At 40.4% G+C, this 14,139-nt stretch overlaps 2 protein-coding genes across 2 annotated transcripts; one reads left to right on the top strand and one right to left on the bottom strand.

Annotated features, from left to right (window-relative positions):
- The first annotated feature begins 377 nt into the window (after nt 1–377).
- On the top strand, nt 378–1,421 carry cunh14orf119 (chromosome unknown C14orf119 homolog). The gene is made up of 2 exons (XM_055032727.1): nt 378–1,068; nt 1,140–1,421. The coding sequence occupies exons 1-2, from the start codon at nt 649–651 to the stop codon at nt 1,311–1,313; spliced, it is 594 nt and encodes a 197-aa protein (XP_054888702.1). The 5' UTR covers nt 378–648; the 3' UTR covers nt 1,314–1,421.
- Nucleotides 1,422–2,148: 727 nt separating this feature from the next.
- On the bottom strand, nt 2,149–13,968 carry si:ch211-14a17.10 (myosin-11). The gene is made up of 43 exons (XM_055032726.1): nt 13,868–13,968; nt 13,709–13,782; nt 12,965–13,009; nt 12,854–12,878; nt 12,711–12,779; nt 12,540–12,629; nt 12,369–12,437; nt 12,190–12,285; nt 11,598–11,684; nt 11,406–11,501; nt 11,210–11,275; nt 10,987–11,076; nt 10,802–10,888; nt 10,628–10,717; nt 9,989–10,078; nt 9,837–9,905; nt 9,703–9,765; nt 9,560–9,622; nt 9,412–9,480; nt 9,225–9,308; nt 9,060–9,146; nt 8,385–8,465; nt 8,229–8,297; nt 8,007–8,096; nt 6,815–6,904; nt 6,641–6,730; nt 6,474–6,536; nt 6,332–6,394; nt 6,182–6,250; nt 6,012–6,095; nt 5,667–5,753; nt 5,507–5,590; nt 5,345–5,413; nt 5,175–5,264; nt 4,992–5,081; nt 4,800–4,889; nt 4,633–4,722; nt 4,457–4,537; nt 3,745–3,807; nt 3,496–3,555; nt 3,272–3,418; nt 3,144–3,191; nt 2,149–3,047 (listed from the first exon to the last, which is right to left on the bottom strand). Exons 1-43 carry the CDS (start codon nt 13,941–13,943, stop codon nt 2,482–2,484), a joined length of 3,849 nt encoding a protein of 1,282 aa, XP_054888701.1. The 5' UTR covers nt 13,944–13,968; the 3' UTR covers nt 2,149–2,481.
- Nucleotides 13,969–14,139: the final 171 nt, after the last annotated feature.

Below are 14,139 nucleotides of genomic sequence, written 5' to 3'. Positions count from 1 at the left end.
TGATGGAAAACAAATGTGATAAAATAATTTGAAATCTCGTTCAAACTAGATGACGAAGTGAACTTGAATGCGGCCATGACGTATAAAGCCTGTTGCCGTAAGCTTGCCACAGAACGCAACATTATGACATTAAGAACGCGCATTTTGACGGCGAAACCCATTTCGGCGCAACACCGCTCATAAATCTTAAAACCACCAAAGGAAAACCAAAGTTTACAGAGCACACAATTCGCGCTGCGCACTTCAAAATTCGTGTGCACGTGCGTTATAAATCTATATCAGTGGTTTTCTTTTTGTAGCTATGGGCAACAATCTGCGTAAATCCTGCGCAATCTTCACTTCCGCGCACAAAGAGGGTTTAAACTGTTTCCGTTTCCGGTGTGTTTTTGCAGCCGCTCGCCTGCTGCTAAGTAGACATAACAGGTCTCCAAACGTGAGCAGAATGACGTAGTTTACTTCAAATTAAGCCGGGGGGGGGTTTGTATAATTAAAACAGCTGGTGTTAAGTGATGCTGGCTTTAAGTTAACGCGCGAGCGGCGGTCTTGCTTTAGCCGCTTGTAAACAAACCCAGGAGGGTTTCTCCGCCGCTGGCGTTTCAAACTCCAGCAAACTTTTGTTTTTTTCTGGTTGAAAACACTTTCTGGGGAATGTCGTGGTTTAGTCAGGTCAGCCAAGGTCCATACCAGCGGCAGGCCGCTGACGGCCAACAATTCACGGCCCCGAACGTCCTCGGCAGTCCCTACAATCCCACAGGTCTGCTAGCAGGAGCAGCGAGCCCTGCTAACCAGAGCGACAGCGGGGCTGGCCTGCCTTCTCCTGGCCGGTTTGAGCTGCCATCTGCTCCTCGTGGTGCGGCCAGCCCTCCCAGCCTGGAGAACCTGTCCTGCGCGGGTCAAGACAGGCAACCAGAGCCCATCTCCTATGTGACCTTCCAGGAGCAGCGGTGCGTCCTGAGCTGGTTCCAAGGCTGGAATGACTTCCAGAAGGAGAGGTTCTTGCAGGATCTTGTTGGGAAAGCCGTGCCGGGGAAAGTGTGCACTCTCCTCGACTCCCTCAGCACCCTTCAGGTACTCCCTGCTCTGTCGCAGGTGAACGTGCACTTCTTGAGATGATGCTTCTATCTACTGCTTTGTGACAGGTCAAGGACAAACTGCCCAACATCTTTGAGTGCCAGCTCCGACTGTGGACCCAGTGGTTTGAGTCCTGGGGGGAAGAGGAAAGGAATCACTTCCTGCACATGCTGGAGGAGAAGGACCCCATGTTCGTTGCCCACTTCTACAGGAGTGTAGCTGGCACCGCAGGAAGAGACTGACCAGAAGTCTGCATTCCTTAGGTTTCCTACAGACTTCTTACATAGAAGGTCCATGCTTTTCTGGTCTCAGATACTCCGGTTTCTCAGTCAGTTTTTGCCCCATATTTAAGAAACAATAGAAAAGCTTTGGATGATTTTACCCTAAAACCTTGCACAGCATTCAGATGTTAAAGATGGAACTTTGAAACACCACCAGGGTGTCCAGGGTCTGTCTGATTATTCAGCAGAAGGCTGGATGAAGAAGCAGAATGACGGACGGACAACTTAACAGCAGTTTTTACAGTATTTGTTTTGGGGGTTTTTCACGCAGACAATTAGGTCCGAAAATAAATATTTCATTAAATATATTTCTAGGACTGGTCCAGACCCGGAATAAGAGGAAATCAAATTCCATATTTTCCTATCGTTTTAATTAGAAATGCACCATCAATGCCGATTTCCAATTTTCCTTGGCGTTGTGGCCTGCTGATTCCGACTTTAGTCCGTAAGGCACGGATCTAAGGAAAGTGGGGGGGGGGAATGTTTTTTTTTTTTTTTATTGAGGTCGAATGAAGGAATTACAAGATAATCCCCATCGAGGCCTCCAAGCCTATGACAACGTATAAAACGTTTATATTTACCTCATGTCAGTTGTTTATAGATCAAACATAGTGAGAGTTCTTTGTTTTCTTTTGGTGATCAGCGTGTCAGATTTTTCTGGTAGCCGACTCGCCGATCACTTGTTGTAAAACTACGTGATTCAGATCTGCGAATGATTGACTGGTGCGTCTCTGCTTTTCTAGACCTTGTAGGAACCCTGTTTTGTTTTTTTGTTGTTTTTTTCCAAACCCATGTAATTGTTTAAACTGTGATGAAATCCTTTGTGATCATTTGACATGAGTGGGTTTTTTCTACAGAGATTTGCAATGTTTCTCCAGGCCAACATGTTTATAATAAAAACATGCTTTGTTTTACGAAGTTGGACGGTTGAGATTCATTAAAACATTTCTTCTATGCAGGTTTCACTTACTTTTTTTAAGTAATGATGTTTATTACACCTGGAAGATGACAGTTAGAGGTCAGTACACACTTTTTTAAGTTTGTTGATTTATTTTCTCAAAATCATTCATGAAGACAATATTTGATTATTAAATCATGTAAATGTTGGACAAATGTGGCAAAACCAGACTTATTGTGTCGCTTCGTTAATCCAGTCAGTTGATCCTGGAGGCAGCAAAACTATTGGCTGAGGATTTTCAACATCCTCCACGCAGTAGTTGAGGAATGGATAGATTCTGTCGGTAAACACTTGACCCAAGAACGAGTACAGATGAGTTCTGGAGCCACAGTCGTAGAAGGACACCTGTCCCTTGTTGTAGTCCAGCAGGATGCCCAGAGTAATGGGCAGCCTCTCAACCTGGAGGGTTACAGGCTTCCTGTCAATCGCTTTGAGCGCACCCATTTTGTTCAGGACTATGGTCCAGAAACCCTTCGCGGGACTGATGGATAGCGATCCTGTCCTCTTGGCCGATTCGCTGACCATCCCGATGTGGTAGCAACGTTTTTCAGCTACGGAAACCTCCCAGAAATGGCGGCCTCTCGAGAAGCCGGTCGAGCCCAGGACGCCCAGGACCACGTCAAACCTGCTGGGGTTGTCGTGGAACAGGGGTACGTTGTCGGTGGTGGAAACCTCAGTGTTGTTGGAAAAGAAAACCAATCTGGGATGTGCAGTATTTGGATCCCAGGTGGTCTTTGCTGGAAAAGGGAAAAATGCAGATTGATCGATCACAATACTGCAATCAGTGCATCTCTAGTTAGTCTTCTAGCAATCCTGACTTGTGTGTGACTCACTGTTATAGATGGTCCTGTCTTCCACGTTGGTTAGTTTAGCCACAGCGTCTGAGAGGAGAGGAACAAAGCATGACTTCCTGGTTCTGATCTGAGCTCGTGTTTAGCTTGTCATTCTGAAGTGGACATACCGTTGTAGTCTTCCTGCAGCCGCTCCTTCTCCCGCTGCTGTTGCTCCAAGTCGCGCTGCAGCTTTCCCAGGGCGGTGTCCTTCTCCTGCAGCAGCTGATGGAGATGATCCGCATCCTCTTGGCTCAGCTGCAGCTGCCTCTGCAAGTCTGTTTTTATCAGAAGCTTACTATAAATAACACAAAATGACACGGTAGATGTGCGCTACTTTTTTTTGACCTCTCACCTTCACAGTGGGTGTTGGCGTTGCAGCACGTTTCCAGCTCCTCCATTTGTTGCTTTAAGTCTGAGTGAGAAAGGAGCTTTCGTGATTATGACACCAAACGACAAGGGACCATTTTCAGATCAGCGCAAAAGAAGCAATTTAAAATTGAATGCTATTTTCCGAAACACGTTCGCACTCATGTGGTTCATTCAGGGAATAGTGACTGATCTCTTCCAGCAGATTACAGGAGCAGCAGTGTTCATTCCATACCTCTATTGGCGCTCTCAAGTTTTCTGCTTTCTTTATCCTGCGTTCTTAATTGTTGTTCCAAGGCTGAAAAGAGAGGGAGAAGAATTGCCTGAATCAAGTGTTGCATGCTCTCTGGGCTTATTTATGACACGCACAGTGACTTGGAAAAGCATTCACACTCTAAACATTTTCACATTTTTTGTTATTTTGCCTTTATTTGGCAGACAAACTACAGTAGCATGGCTGTGAACAAGAAGTAAAAATAGAGTGAAAATGTTGCTGTAATTTTATCCAGTTCTTATCCAGCTGGTCTGTGAAGGTCTTAATAGCAGCGTTTCCATTGCAAATGTTCGCAAAACTTTGTCAATATTCCACTGACGACGAAGAAGGTAATTTTCGCAATTGCGTATCAAGCGAGAAGCGCGATTAAAGTCAGGCGTGAGTACGTTTGTTCAAGTGATGAATCATTAAAACCATGCCGCGACATCACCCTCCTGCCACTTCCTGTCGTCTTCCGCTTCATGGTTCGCGACAGTGGCAACATCCAGTCGTTCATCATGTGACTCGTGTGACGTGTTTCTATTGTAGTTTTACAAACTAAAGCAATTTCTTTAGGACCAAAACCCCTCCACCTCATCCAAGCACCAAAACGTCTTTAATAAAAAAGCAATACTTTTGTAAGGCCTCCTATAGTAAGTATTTGCTATATTATTGTGTTAAAATAATAACAAACCAGCAACTTTCTTCTTTGCATTCGTGGAAGTTTCTTCCTTCGCTTTTTTCAGCTCAGCCTTGAGTTTGGCGATATCCATTACTGACAGAGACAGAAAAAAAAAACGCAGTTATTCCAGTGGCAAATTAAAAACAAAACAACAAACAAAAAAACTAGAACATGAAAGGAGTTTGTACCCAGTTTAAAATTCCTTGCGTCTGCCTCCCTGAGCTGAGCTTCAGTGTTTTGCAGTGTCTTCTGAGCAAAATTGAGTCTCTCTTGAAGTTCTGGGGATTTAGAAATACGTGCATATGAGCCAAAAGTACAATTTACCTTCAAGTAAGCGTATTAGCTATCGCTTTACCTGCGAGGTTTTCAGCGTACGTCTGATTGAGGTCTGATATTTCCTCCTGCAGTGGTACGATTTTCTCATTCAGTTCCATAATCTGAGCAGCTGAAAGAAATAAACAAGGCAGTGACTTAAATGTTTTTTTTTTGTTTTTTTATTTATTATTATCTAGTTCATTCTCATTTTTTGAAAGGACTAAATACTCACAAATATTCGCAATTCTCAAGGTTGACGTCTCCAGCAAATTTGTTTTCTTTTTTATCTCATTTCTGACCGACTCCAATTGATTTTTCAGACCTAGGAAATAAGAACGAAAAAGAAAGCGTGAGGTGTGTCCATGTGATGTTTTTTTATTATTATATATATTTATATTTGTTCATTTATTTTTACTTTTAATTTTTTCAGCTTGCGCTCCCAATTGTCTCTCCATCTCCTTCTTCAGTGTGGCTATTTCGTCCTTTTGAGCCAAAATTTTAAATGCTGACAGAGAAAGATGTGATCAGGTCAGATCAGCCACTGCGCACGCTCAGCAGTGCACCACTCATTTCACTGATACCTACTCAGCTTTGTGTTTTCATTCTCTGTTTCCTGAATTCCTTCTACCAGGTAACTGAGATGATCTTGGAGTCCTGCAGTTACAAGTAGTTTTTTTTTTTTTTAAAGTTTGTATTAAATTATAAACACATCCAGTGCTAGGATAATGCTGCGTGTTTGTTACTCACCTTGGATCTTGGCGTAATCTGATTCGTTTGAGGCCACAGGTACCAATCGATCAATCTCCACTTGTAAGGCAATGATCTGTAAAACTGAAAGAGACGACTCATGTAAACGTCATTCAAAAGAGTCCTTAAATATTTATTTAGTCATTGGCTTATATCTTACGCCTTTGGGACTGCGGGCTTCGCTGTTTCAGCTCTTCTGTCACTTTGTCCAGTTCTGCTCTTTTCTGGTCGATGATTTTTTGAAGCTCTTAAAAAAACAGAAATATTTTTCAGCTAGCTAGCTTGATATTGAACAGTACACAGCACAAGGAAATATAGTACTTGGAAGACAGACAAAAAATATTATTTTTTTTGTGAGAGGCAAAAGCTTTTTATTTTGTTACTTTATAAATGTTTTTTGTCTATTTTTAGCAACAAGAATAAGATATGGGTCCCTGAAGAAACACTTGAAGTGATTTAGCTGAGATTAATAAAACATTTGTGTGCACAGTTCATGCAAACCCACCTTCAGCTTTTGTTTGGGAAACAGAGTTTTCTAGCTGCTTCTTTAGTTCTTCCAGCTGCACAGTCAATGTAGAAACTCGAAGAGCTTAAACAAACACATGCTTTTCATCAATGTCGACATCCTTCCATCTTCCAAATCATAGGAAAGACACGCGCAGCTTTCCAACTTACCAAGAGACGTAACTGTGTCGGATTTGTTCTTGAGTTCCTCAATCTTGGCTTCCAAACTTTTCTGCAGGTCTACCAAAAGAAGAATCAATAATTATAAGTTTTGAATTCACAGCATTTCCTCCAGCAGGGATGAAGAGAAGTAAGAGTCACCTTGAATTTCCTGATCGTTTGTCGAACACTCTGATTGAGTCTGGTTCAAGCTGATCTGCAGAGCTGGTAGAAATAAAAATGTTTTCTAAGTCATTTATAAATCAAATACATTCGCAGCAGCCTATACGTTTACTACACTTACTTTTGATCATGTTCTGCTGTTCCTGATTCTCCTCTTCTTTCATCTTCAATTGATCCTTCAGCTCTACAAAGCATCAGGTAAACACAAAATGAATAAAGACGTCACATGCGCTCTTTCCAGTCTTATAATGAAGCCACAAATAACGAAAACACAAGGAGTCCACTCACTGGACACCGTGGCACCGGCTTTTTCTTCTTCACTCTCCTTTTCCTTTGTGAGTTTTCTGAACCGGCCTTGCAGCGTAGAGATGTTTACCACTGAATAAAGCAGAAACAAAATGATGAGGCACACATAAATGTCAATGTCAGATAAAGATCGCAGCGTTTTCTCGTTTCACCTACACAGTTCGCCGTTTTCCTTGTTCTTCTCCTTAATCTCCAAGTAAGCTTTTCGTAACTCCTCCTGCTTGATTTCAAGCTCTTTGTTGAGTTCTGATTGTGGGAAGAATTCAAAAATATTACTACTTTGCAGGAGATCAATAATGCATTCACAATGGTCAAAATAGAAGAAAAAAAATAAAATAAAATTTCATTTTGGTGGTCTTAATCCTCTCCTGCAGTTAGGTGATACACCAAGGCAAAATATTGCATTATTGTGAGGTTTAAGGAAATTTTAAATTTTTTTTTTTGTACAAATACAGTAAGTATGCCAAAGACTGGAATTCAGCCCCTTTACCGCAATTTTTTTTATTTCTTTTGGTACATTTATTGCTTTTGACTATATTCATTTGAAAAAAATAAATAGTTAAAGCTCAATGAGGTTTGAGTATGAACAGCAATTTGTAACTAAAAAATTTCTGAAGAAATTTAACCAGATCCTGCCAAAGTGTGACCGTCGGTTTGGACCCATTGTTCTTATGCTAAAAATTAGCATCAATGCAAAAAAGAATGTGAGTAACATGGACTTGAACCATGTTAGTAATTTTATGCTAATTTTACAAATATGTTAATTTTAGCGTGAATACTGTCAGTAGCATGTGGATCACCACCAGCATGTTGTGTGTAATTGACTCCATTCCATATGCTAAACACGGCTAACAAGTGAGAGAAATAGCCAACACCTTATTTAAGATAAAAGGCTCTGTCTATTTTGAGTGAAACTGACTCTGTTTTGTGTCAGTTAGTCTTTTGTTTAGACTTGAATTTGGCTCATTTTTTGTTGATCATGTCGCCACAGTTAATCGAAATGCCAACAAAAGTAATAGCTCCCCTCATGGGATCGAGCCGCACGTTTTAATATATATATTGTGAGGTGGACGCAGTGGTACGGGCTGCATTGACGGTGGTAGTCAGTTATTTTCAGGTGAAGAACAATAGGTGCCTGCCATACATTTCTGTGGCAGGCCCCACTTATTTCCACTGATGTCTGAGGTTGTTTACCTTCTGGAAGTTGAACTTCCATCATATTCTGAAGTTATTTATAACAGTTAACAGGTTTTCATCCACTCCTTTTTGTAACATTTCTGCAGGTGTGTGGTGCTGAAGCAACATTTAAAATATTAATTACTACTTCATTTTTGCTGCAGGCACTTACGGGTGATCCTATTGGATTGCAAAACCTCGGTCACCGACAGCTGTTTCTGAAGATATTCCACCTGACTCTGCAGGTTCAGGATTGTCATCACTGAAACGCAAAACACAAAGTCAAGAGTCTGGAGAGAAACTTCATTTGTTTTATTAAACATCACAGTGAACCAAAGAAGGACAGAGATGTGCTCATTAGAGGAATGAAAGTGTTAGAAACTGTTTCACTCACTGTGTTTCAGGGTTTCCTGGTCTGTGCTACTTATCTCACTCAGCAGACCATCCAGTCTCCTTTGTAACTCTGAAAAAAAGCAAAACAGCTTAATGTGGAGTAAATTAAGGAATTTGTGATTCAATTCCCAGTTTAACTCTGAACAATCTAAAGTACCTGATATCTCACTGGTCGTCTCGTTGGTGTCATTGCTCTGAAGAGTCCAGATGTTATTCTGCAGCTCAATAATCTTTAAAACTGAAACATAAATGTAAACGGGAACAACAGAGCTGAAATCTTGGTGGGGCCTTTTAACAGCCGTCTAAAAAACGTACATGGACGTTGTCAAGTAGGGATCTCCTGAGGCCCATCAAGAACGCAGTGAGGGTTTCCTGACTGTTTTGAACATGTTCCAAACTTGAGAAACATCCTAAATTAAATTATCTTTGGGCTTTGCAGCACCGAGAATGCTACGTGCATAATGCCCTGCCACTGCTCAGCTGCAACAAAAAAGGATCTCAACGGGAGAAAACAATTCACAACCTGTAGAAAGTATTGATCGTTTAACTATTTAATCACGACTAATTATGATTAAATAATAAATGTGATTAATTTCATTAATTGTGATTAATCAGTTATTTAAATAATTGTTAACTAATTTAGTAAGCAATTAATGGTTAACTTGACTGCAAGAGGATTTTCCTTCCATAAATGGGACTGTTTTTACTCTTATAAAACATCACACACGGATAATTTAGGTGCCAACAAAGCTGCCTGTCTGTAAACCACCTGGAGAGAAAATATAGGCTGAAACATTTTCCATATGACCTGGACACGTCATCATGGACTCACTTATCTGTGAGTTGGGAACCAGTCTCTCCATGTCTGCAGTCTTGGCTTTTAGTTCATCTTCTTTCTGCAGCAGCTCCTTCTGCAGCCCTGAGGCGAAAAAAAGGGCATTAAAACATCTCGCTGTCAAGAAGGTTGAAACTGAATTCATAGATAAGCGTCACTCACTTATAATCTCCTTTTTAGTAGCCGGTGTAGCGATCGCCTTCTTTAAAGCCACGATTTCACCGTGCAGGTGTATTACACTCACAACTGACACAGACACGCGTATTTTACATGTAGAAAGAAACCACGTAAGTCCACATCTTTCTTTAATAAATAGGAACGTTTGAAAAAATAAAACTGAATTAAATACCCAAGGCAGCTTCAGAGTCTTCAGTTCTGTTCAGCTGTGCAATCCTTTGTTCCAGTTCAGTCTTTACCGCTGGGAGAAACAGGTTAGGACTTTAGCTCAGGAGTGAAAACGTGACACGACTCGGAAGTTCAGAAAAGCCGCCGCTCACCGATGTATCGCTCCTCAGGTCCTGAGTACTGCTCACGTGTCTGGCGCAGCTGCTCCTTCAGATCTGTACAGAAACACAAAAACAGTCTGGTCATCAAAAATTTATTTCACAAAAAGCCATTGACGTCACAGAATAAGACTCACTCTTTATTTCATTCAGAGCTTTGGTGTAGTCTCGTTTGTAGGTTTGAAGGAGTGTCAGAATATCTGCAGAAACATTCGAATAAGAATAAATGTTGAAAGTGGTGCGCTTCAGGAATAAGCGGAGGCGCGCTCACCAGGCTGTTCACCGGTTGCTGTCTCCTTGTGCTCCGTCAGCTCCTCCATGATGCTGATTACTTTCATGACTGGTCAAAGTAAAAGTGCACACTTGTTGGCTTTGTTATGGTGAACATAGGCAGAGATTCCTCCTCTTTCTACTCTCACTCACTCAGCTGTGCGATGGCGTGGTCTGTACTCTCCAGCGATTTCTGCAAAACTACCTCTCTTCTCTTCTGCACCTCCAGTTCCTCTGTTATGACTTCAATGGGAAAAAAAAAACAAACACTCCTTTTAACACATTTCTGCATTTTCAGTTCAACTAACATCAAGACTTGTGGATAATATGATTATGTAATGAAAAACAGATACAAAAAGGTACAAATTTTAAAATTTCATCAACAATTTTAAAAGTGTTTTGACATGATTTTATGTGACCGACCAACACAAAGTAGTGCATGGAAGGAAAATGGTTTCAGTGTAAAAAATAAAAATAAAAAATGGACACATAATCTTAACTTTTTGCACCTGTTACTGAAAAAATACCTCTGTATACTCAAATCAAAAAAATATATATATAATTTTTCTTGAACTCCAAAATTCTGTTTGTGTTGGTATCTCTCATTTAATCCAAATAAAACTAAAGCTTCATCGAACTTTAGGGACTAATTATTCTGACGATTAATCAGAGGAAGTTATTTTTCATTCAACCACTTAGGCCTTTTTTATTCATTAGAAATAGCTACGTTAAAAGAAGCAAATGAACAAGAAATGAAATAAGACCCAAAAGATTTTGCCTCTGCCCACTCACCTGAGATGGTGGATTCTTGGGACTCTTCGTAATTTGAAACTAGCGTTGTCAAACGGTCCACCTCAAACTGGAGCCTCAGGATCTCCCTGGCTAAAAAATCCAAATCAAGAGCACATTGGGTCAATGCAAACGTAAAACAAGAACCTGAGTGGAGATGTTGGAGTGCAGGCTTACTAAGATTCTTGTCATTTTCCCGTCCACTCAGCAGCAAGATTGCTCTCTTCAGCTGCTCAATCTTTTGCCTCAATTCCCTCTGAGCATCTGAGAGTAAAATGAGAAAAAATCAAACAAATAAAATCAAGCTCAACTTGCATAATCTGAACAAGATACGTGTTGGTGATATGCGAACACAAATTCACCAAGAAGTTTAGATTTGGATCCCTCCGTCAGGATCTTGATCTTTTTCTCCATCGTCGTGATCGTATGGCGCACAGAAATAAGCTCCAGCACTGATCAATCGTGTCCATGTGATCAATTAGAAATACCAGGTTATTTATTTTTTTTTTTTTTATGCAACTTTAAAATTGAGGATAAAAAAAAGAAACGAAACACTGGCAAATGTAGTTCGAGAGGCTTACACACCAACAGAGATTGGGTCTTCTTTGCGTTGCAGTTCGGAGAGCTTCCTGTTCAGTAGCTCTTGTAGCGCTGAGGGGAATTAAGAGTCAGCATTATGTGATTGAATTTATGGGTGAACTCTAAAACTAGAGCATTACTTTAACAGATACCAAGTGTACTTTCTTGTTCTAATTTTTCAATCAAAGACAGCGTGATTTACCCAGAAGTCTTCCATCGACAGTAACAGCGGTTTTGCTGTTCAGTTCGGTCTGCTGCAGGTTCCAGATCTGATTCTGCAAGGAGATTATCTCTAGGACTGAACACACGAATTACACTTGTCATGTACTGAACACCTTTTTTCACCCCTGAGCAAAGAAATAAATCTTTCCAAACTAAAAGAAAAAACACTGACTTAATGACAAAGTTTCATTGTTCCTGTTGAGTTGTTGCTTCTTGGCGTTGAGCTCGGCGGTCTTTGCGCTCAGTTCAGCTTGCGCAGCTGTTTGAAATGAGTTCAGAAAAGAGACTTTTCTATTCGAGGCAGAAATTCAGTAAAATAAAAACATCAAAATTGAAATGTTTTGATAATGCATGACCTGCAGTCCTTTATGAATGTATTCTAATGCCGTAATCTTTATCATATTTTTCACAAGTTACAACTACAAACCTCAATGTAAATAGGAACTAAATATTTAGTTATGAAGCTAAATATTTAGCTTCATGACTAAATGCTGAATTTGAAACCTAAATATATAGTTTTTAAGCAAAATAGTTAGCTTGTGGATGAAACATTTAGTTTGAAACACTTATAACATGGCGAAAATATGACTACTGCTCTTACAAAATCCTAATTTTAATTAGGAGTTTTCAGTTGTAATGTGACAGATTAAGTAAAAGGCTCATGATATTTATGCTCCTTTTTCTGAAGTTAATCATACTGAAAAAAATATACAAAAATATTTTGGAAAACTGAAAACGATGAATGGATGAATAAAACGCCCCACCTGTTATCTCGGTTGAATTTCCATTTGAGTTAACAGCGGATTCAAACTTCCTCCGTGAAGCTCTAACATCCCTGGTCAGAGCCATGATCTTCAAAACTATAAGAAATATATTTTTAAGAAAAAACGCAGTATGCTGAAGCATTACAAAGATGAAAATTACCTTAAAAATGTAGGCTCACCTTGAATGTTTTCACTGTCAATCACCTCCAGCAGATGCTTCAGTTTGGTCTGCAGCTGGGTGTGGTATGCTGTCGGGAAACACACTAAACATTTGAACATTTTGCCTGTTGAAGCCTCCTCTGAAGATGTGGACAGAGGGTGCAAAGCAGGATTTTCAGTCATGATCTTACAGCCGGCGACGGACGTCACAGCCAAACTGCAGGTGGAGAGTTTCAACTTCAGCTGCCTGACCTCCCGCCTCAACTCGAAGGCTTCCCCGTCTGTGATGGAGCGCGCAGGTTAAAGCAGAACAACGCAAAAGGGAGCTTTCCCACCCGCCGAAGGACATACTGTCCACTCACCCAGCTGGCCATTACGCCGACTTGCTTCCCGAAGCTGCTTGTTCAGGGAATCCAACCTTTTTTCGAACCCTTACGAAACAAAAGAGAGAACCCGTAAGCATGCGTCAGATTAGAACTGGAAAATGGATAAAGAATACGCTCACCAGTGCAAAGTTTGACTTTTACTGACTGAAAGAGAATGATAAGCGTTAGATTAGAAGAACCCAAATAACAGAAAGCATTCATATTAGCATGAAAAAGAGGTGATTACATACCGTTACATTTACGTCATCGAAATCAGTTCCATTTGGCAAGGATATCTGAGATGAATACATTAAAAGCAATTATTTACAACGCACAACCTTTACTGTAGCAACACAGTGGATATAAAAATTGTGCAAAACCTAAGTAAAATGACAGGTTTCAGTGGATATGTGATTATTCATAGCACAGACTATTCGTAGCTCAGGGTGTGGCTTGAAAGCATCACACAATCAAATTGGAGTACATGATATGTTATTTTGATGTTACTGAACATGCCACCTTGTTCAAATTTTATGCACAAATTGTGACATGTTCAGAAACAATACTCATGTCTGTGGCAGACATGTGTTAAGAATATATTTCCATTGCCCTGAATTGTCGATCACAGATTTCTCAACTCTGCTGACTGAGTGCTGCAGCCTGAATTGCGACATTTTTTCAGCTTGTAGTTGTCTAATTTTGAGTCAAATTGAAAGATAACTTAATGCTGAAATTAAATCCAAATATACTTCAACATCAGATGAGTTTCAGGTTGTGAATTCTTGTGCAACCAGGTCACTGTGGCTTTCTCATAAAGTAAATTTTTCCCATTAATTGCATTTTTGTTTGTTTTCAAAAGAACGTCACCTTAAAAATGGAAAAAGTTTTACAACGAATCGTCATGGTTTTGTTTTTTTTTCCATCACATAATTGAGGCTTTCTACTTTCTTTACATGCACTGTGAATGAACAAAGTCAGAATCAGTGAGGACTCACAGGAATCCTGGACAGGATCTCGTCCAGCTGTGGGTTTCCAGTGTTCTTGACAAACTCACCCAGGTTGTACGGCACTGAAACAAATGAAGGATTCAAATTTCAATCAATGTTTCAATGCTATATTTATTGGAAACATTATGGGAAAGCATTGCTTCTTACCATGTCTGTTGTCAGATGCAGGGAGGATGCAGAAGAGAAGGAAGGGAACCCAAATGAGGTTAGGACCTCCAGCCATTGTTCTGCTCCTAAACTGTAATGACTTGCAGCAGCAGCAGTGCTCTTTTTAACCCATTGGATGATCAATACCATGAGTAGGCCCAGGCTTCCCAGAAAGGGAGGAGCAAATTGATTCTAAGGTTAAAAGTGAAAAGGTTGCTGTGGTTCCGCTAACCCAGGAGAGTGATACACTCTAGTAAAAATTCACAAGAAAT

Source organism: Poeciliopsis prolifica, unplaced genomic scaffold, assembly GCF_027474105.1.
Source record: "Poeciliopsis prolifica strain line A6 unplaced genomic scaffold, Auburn_PproV2 SCAFFOLD008, whole genome shotgun sequence".
NCBI lineage: Eukaryota > Metazoa > Chordata > Actinopteri > Cyprinodontiformes > Poeciliidae > Poeciliopsis > Poeciliopsis prolifica.
Note: the sequence above shows the minus strand (reverse complement) of the source record. Positions and strands in the feature narration are given on the sequence as shown.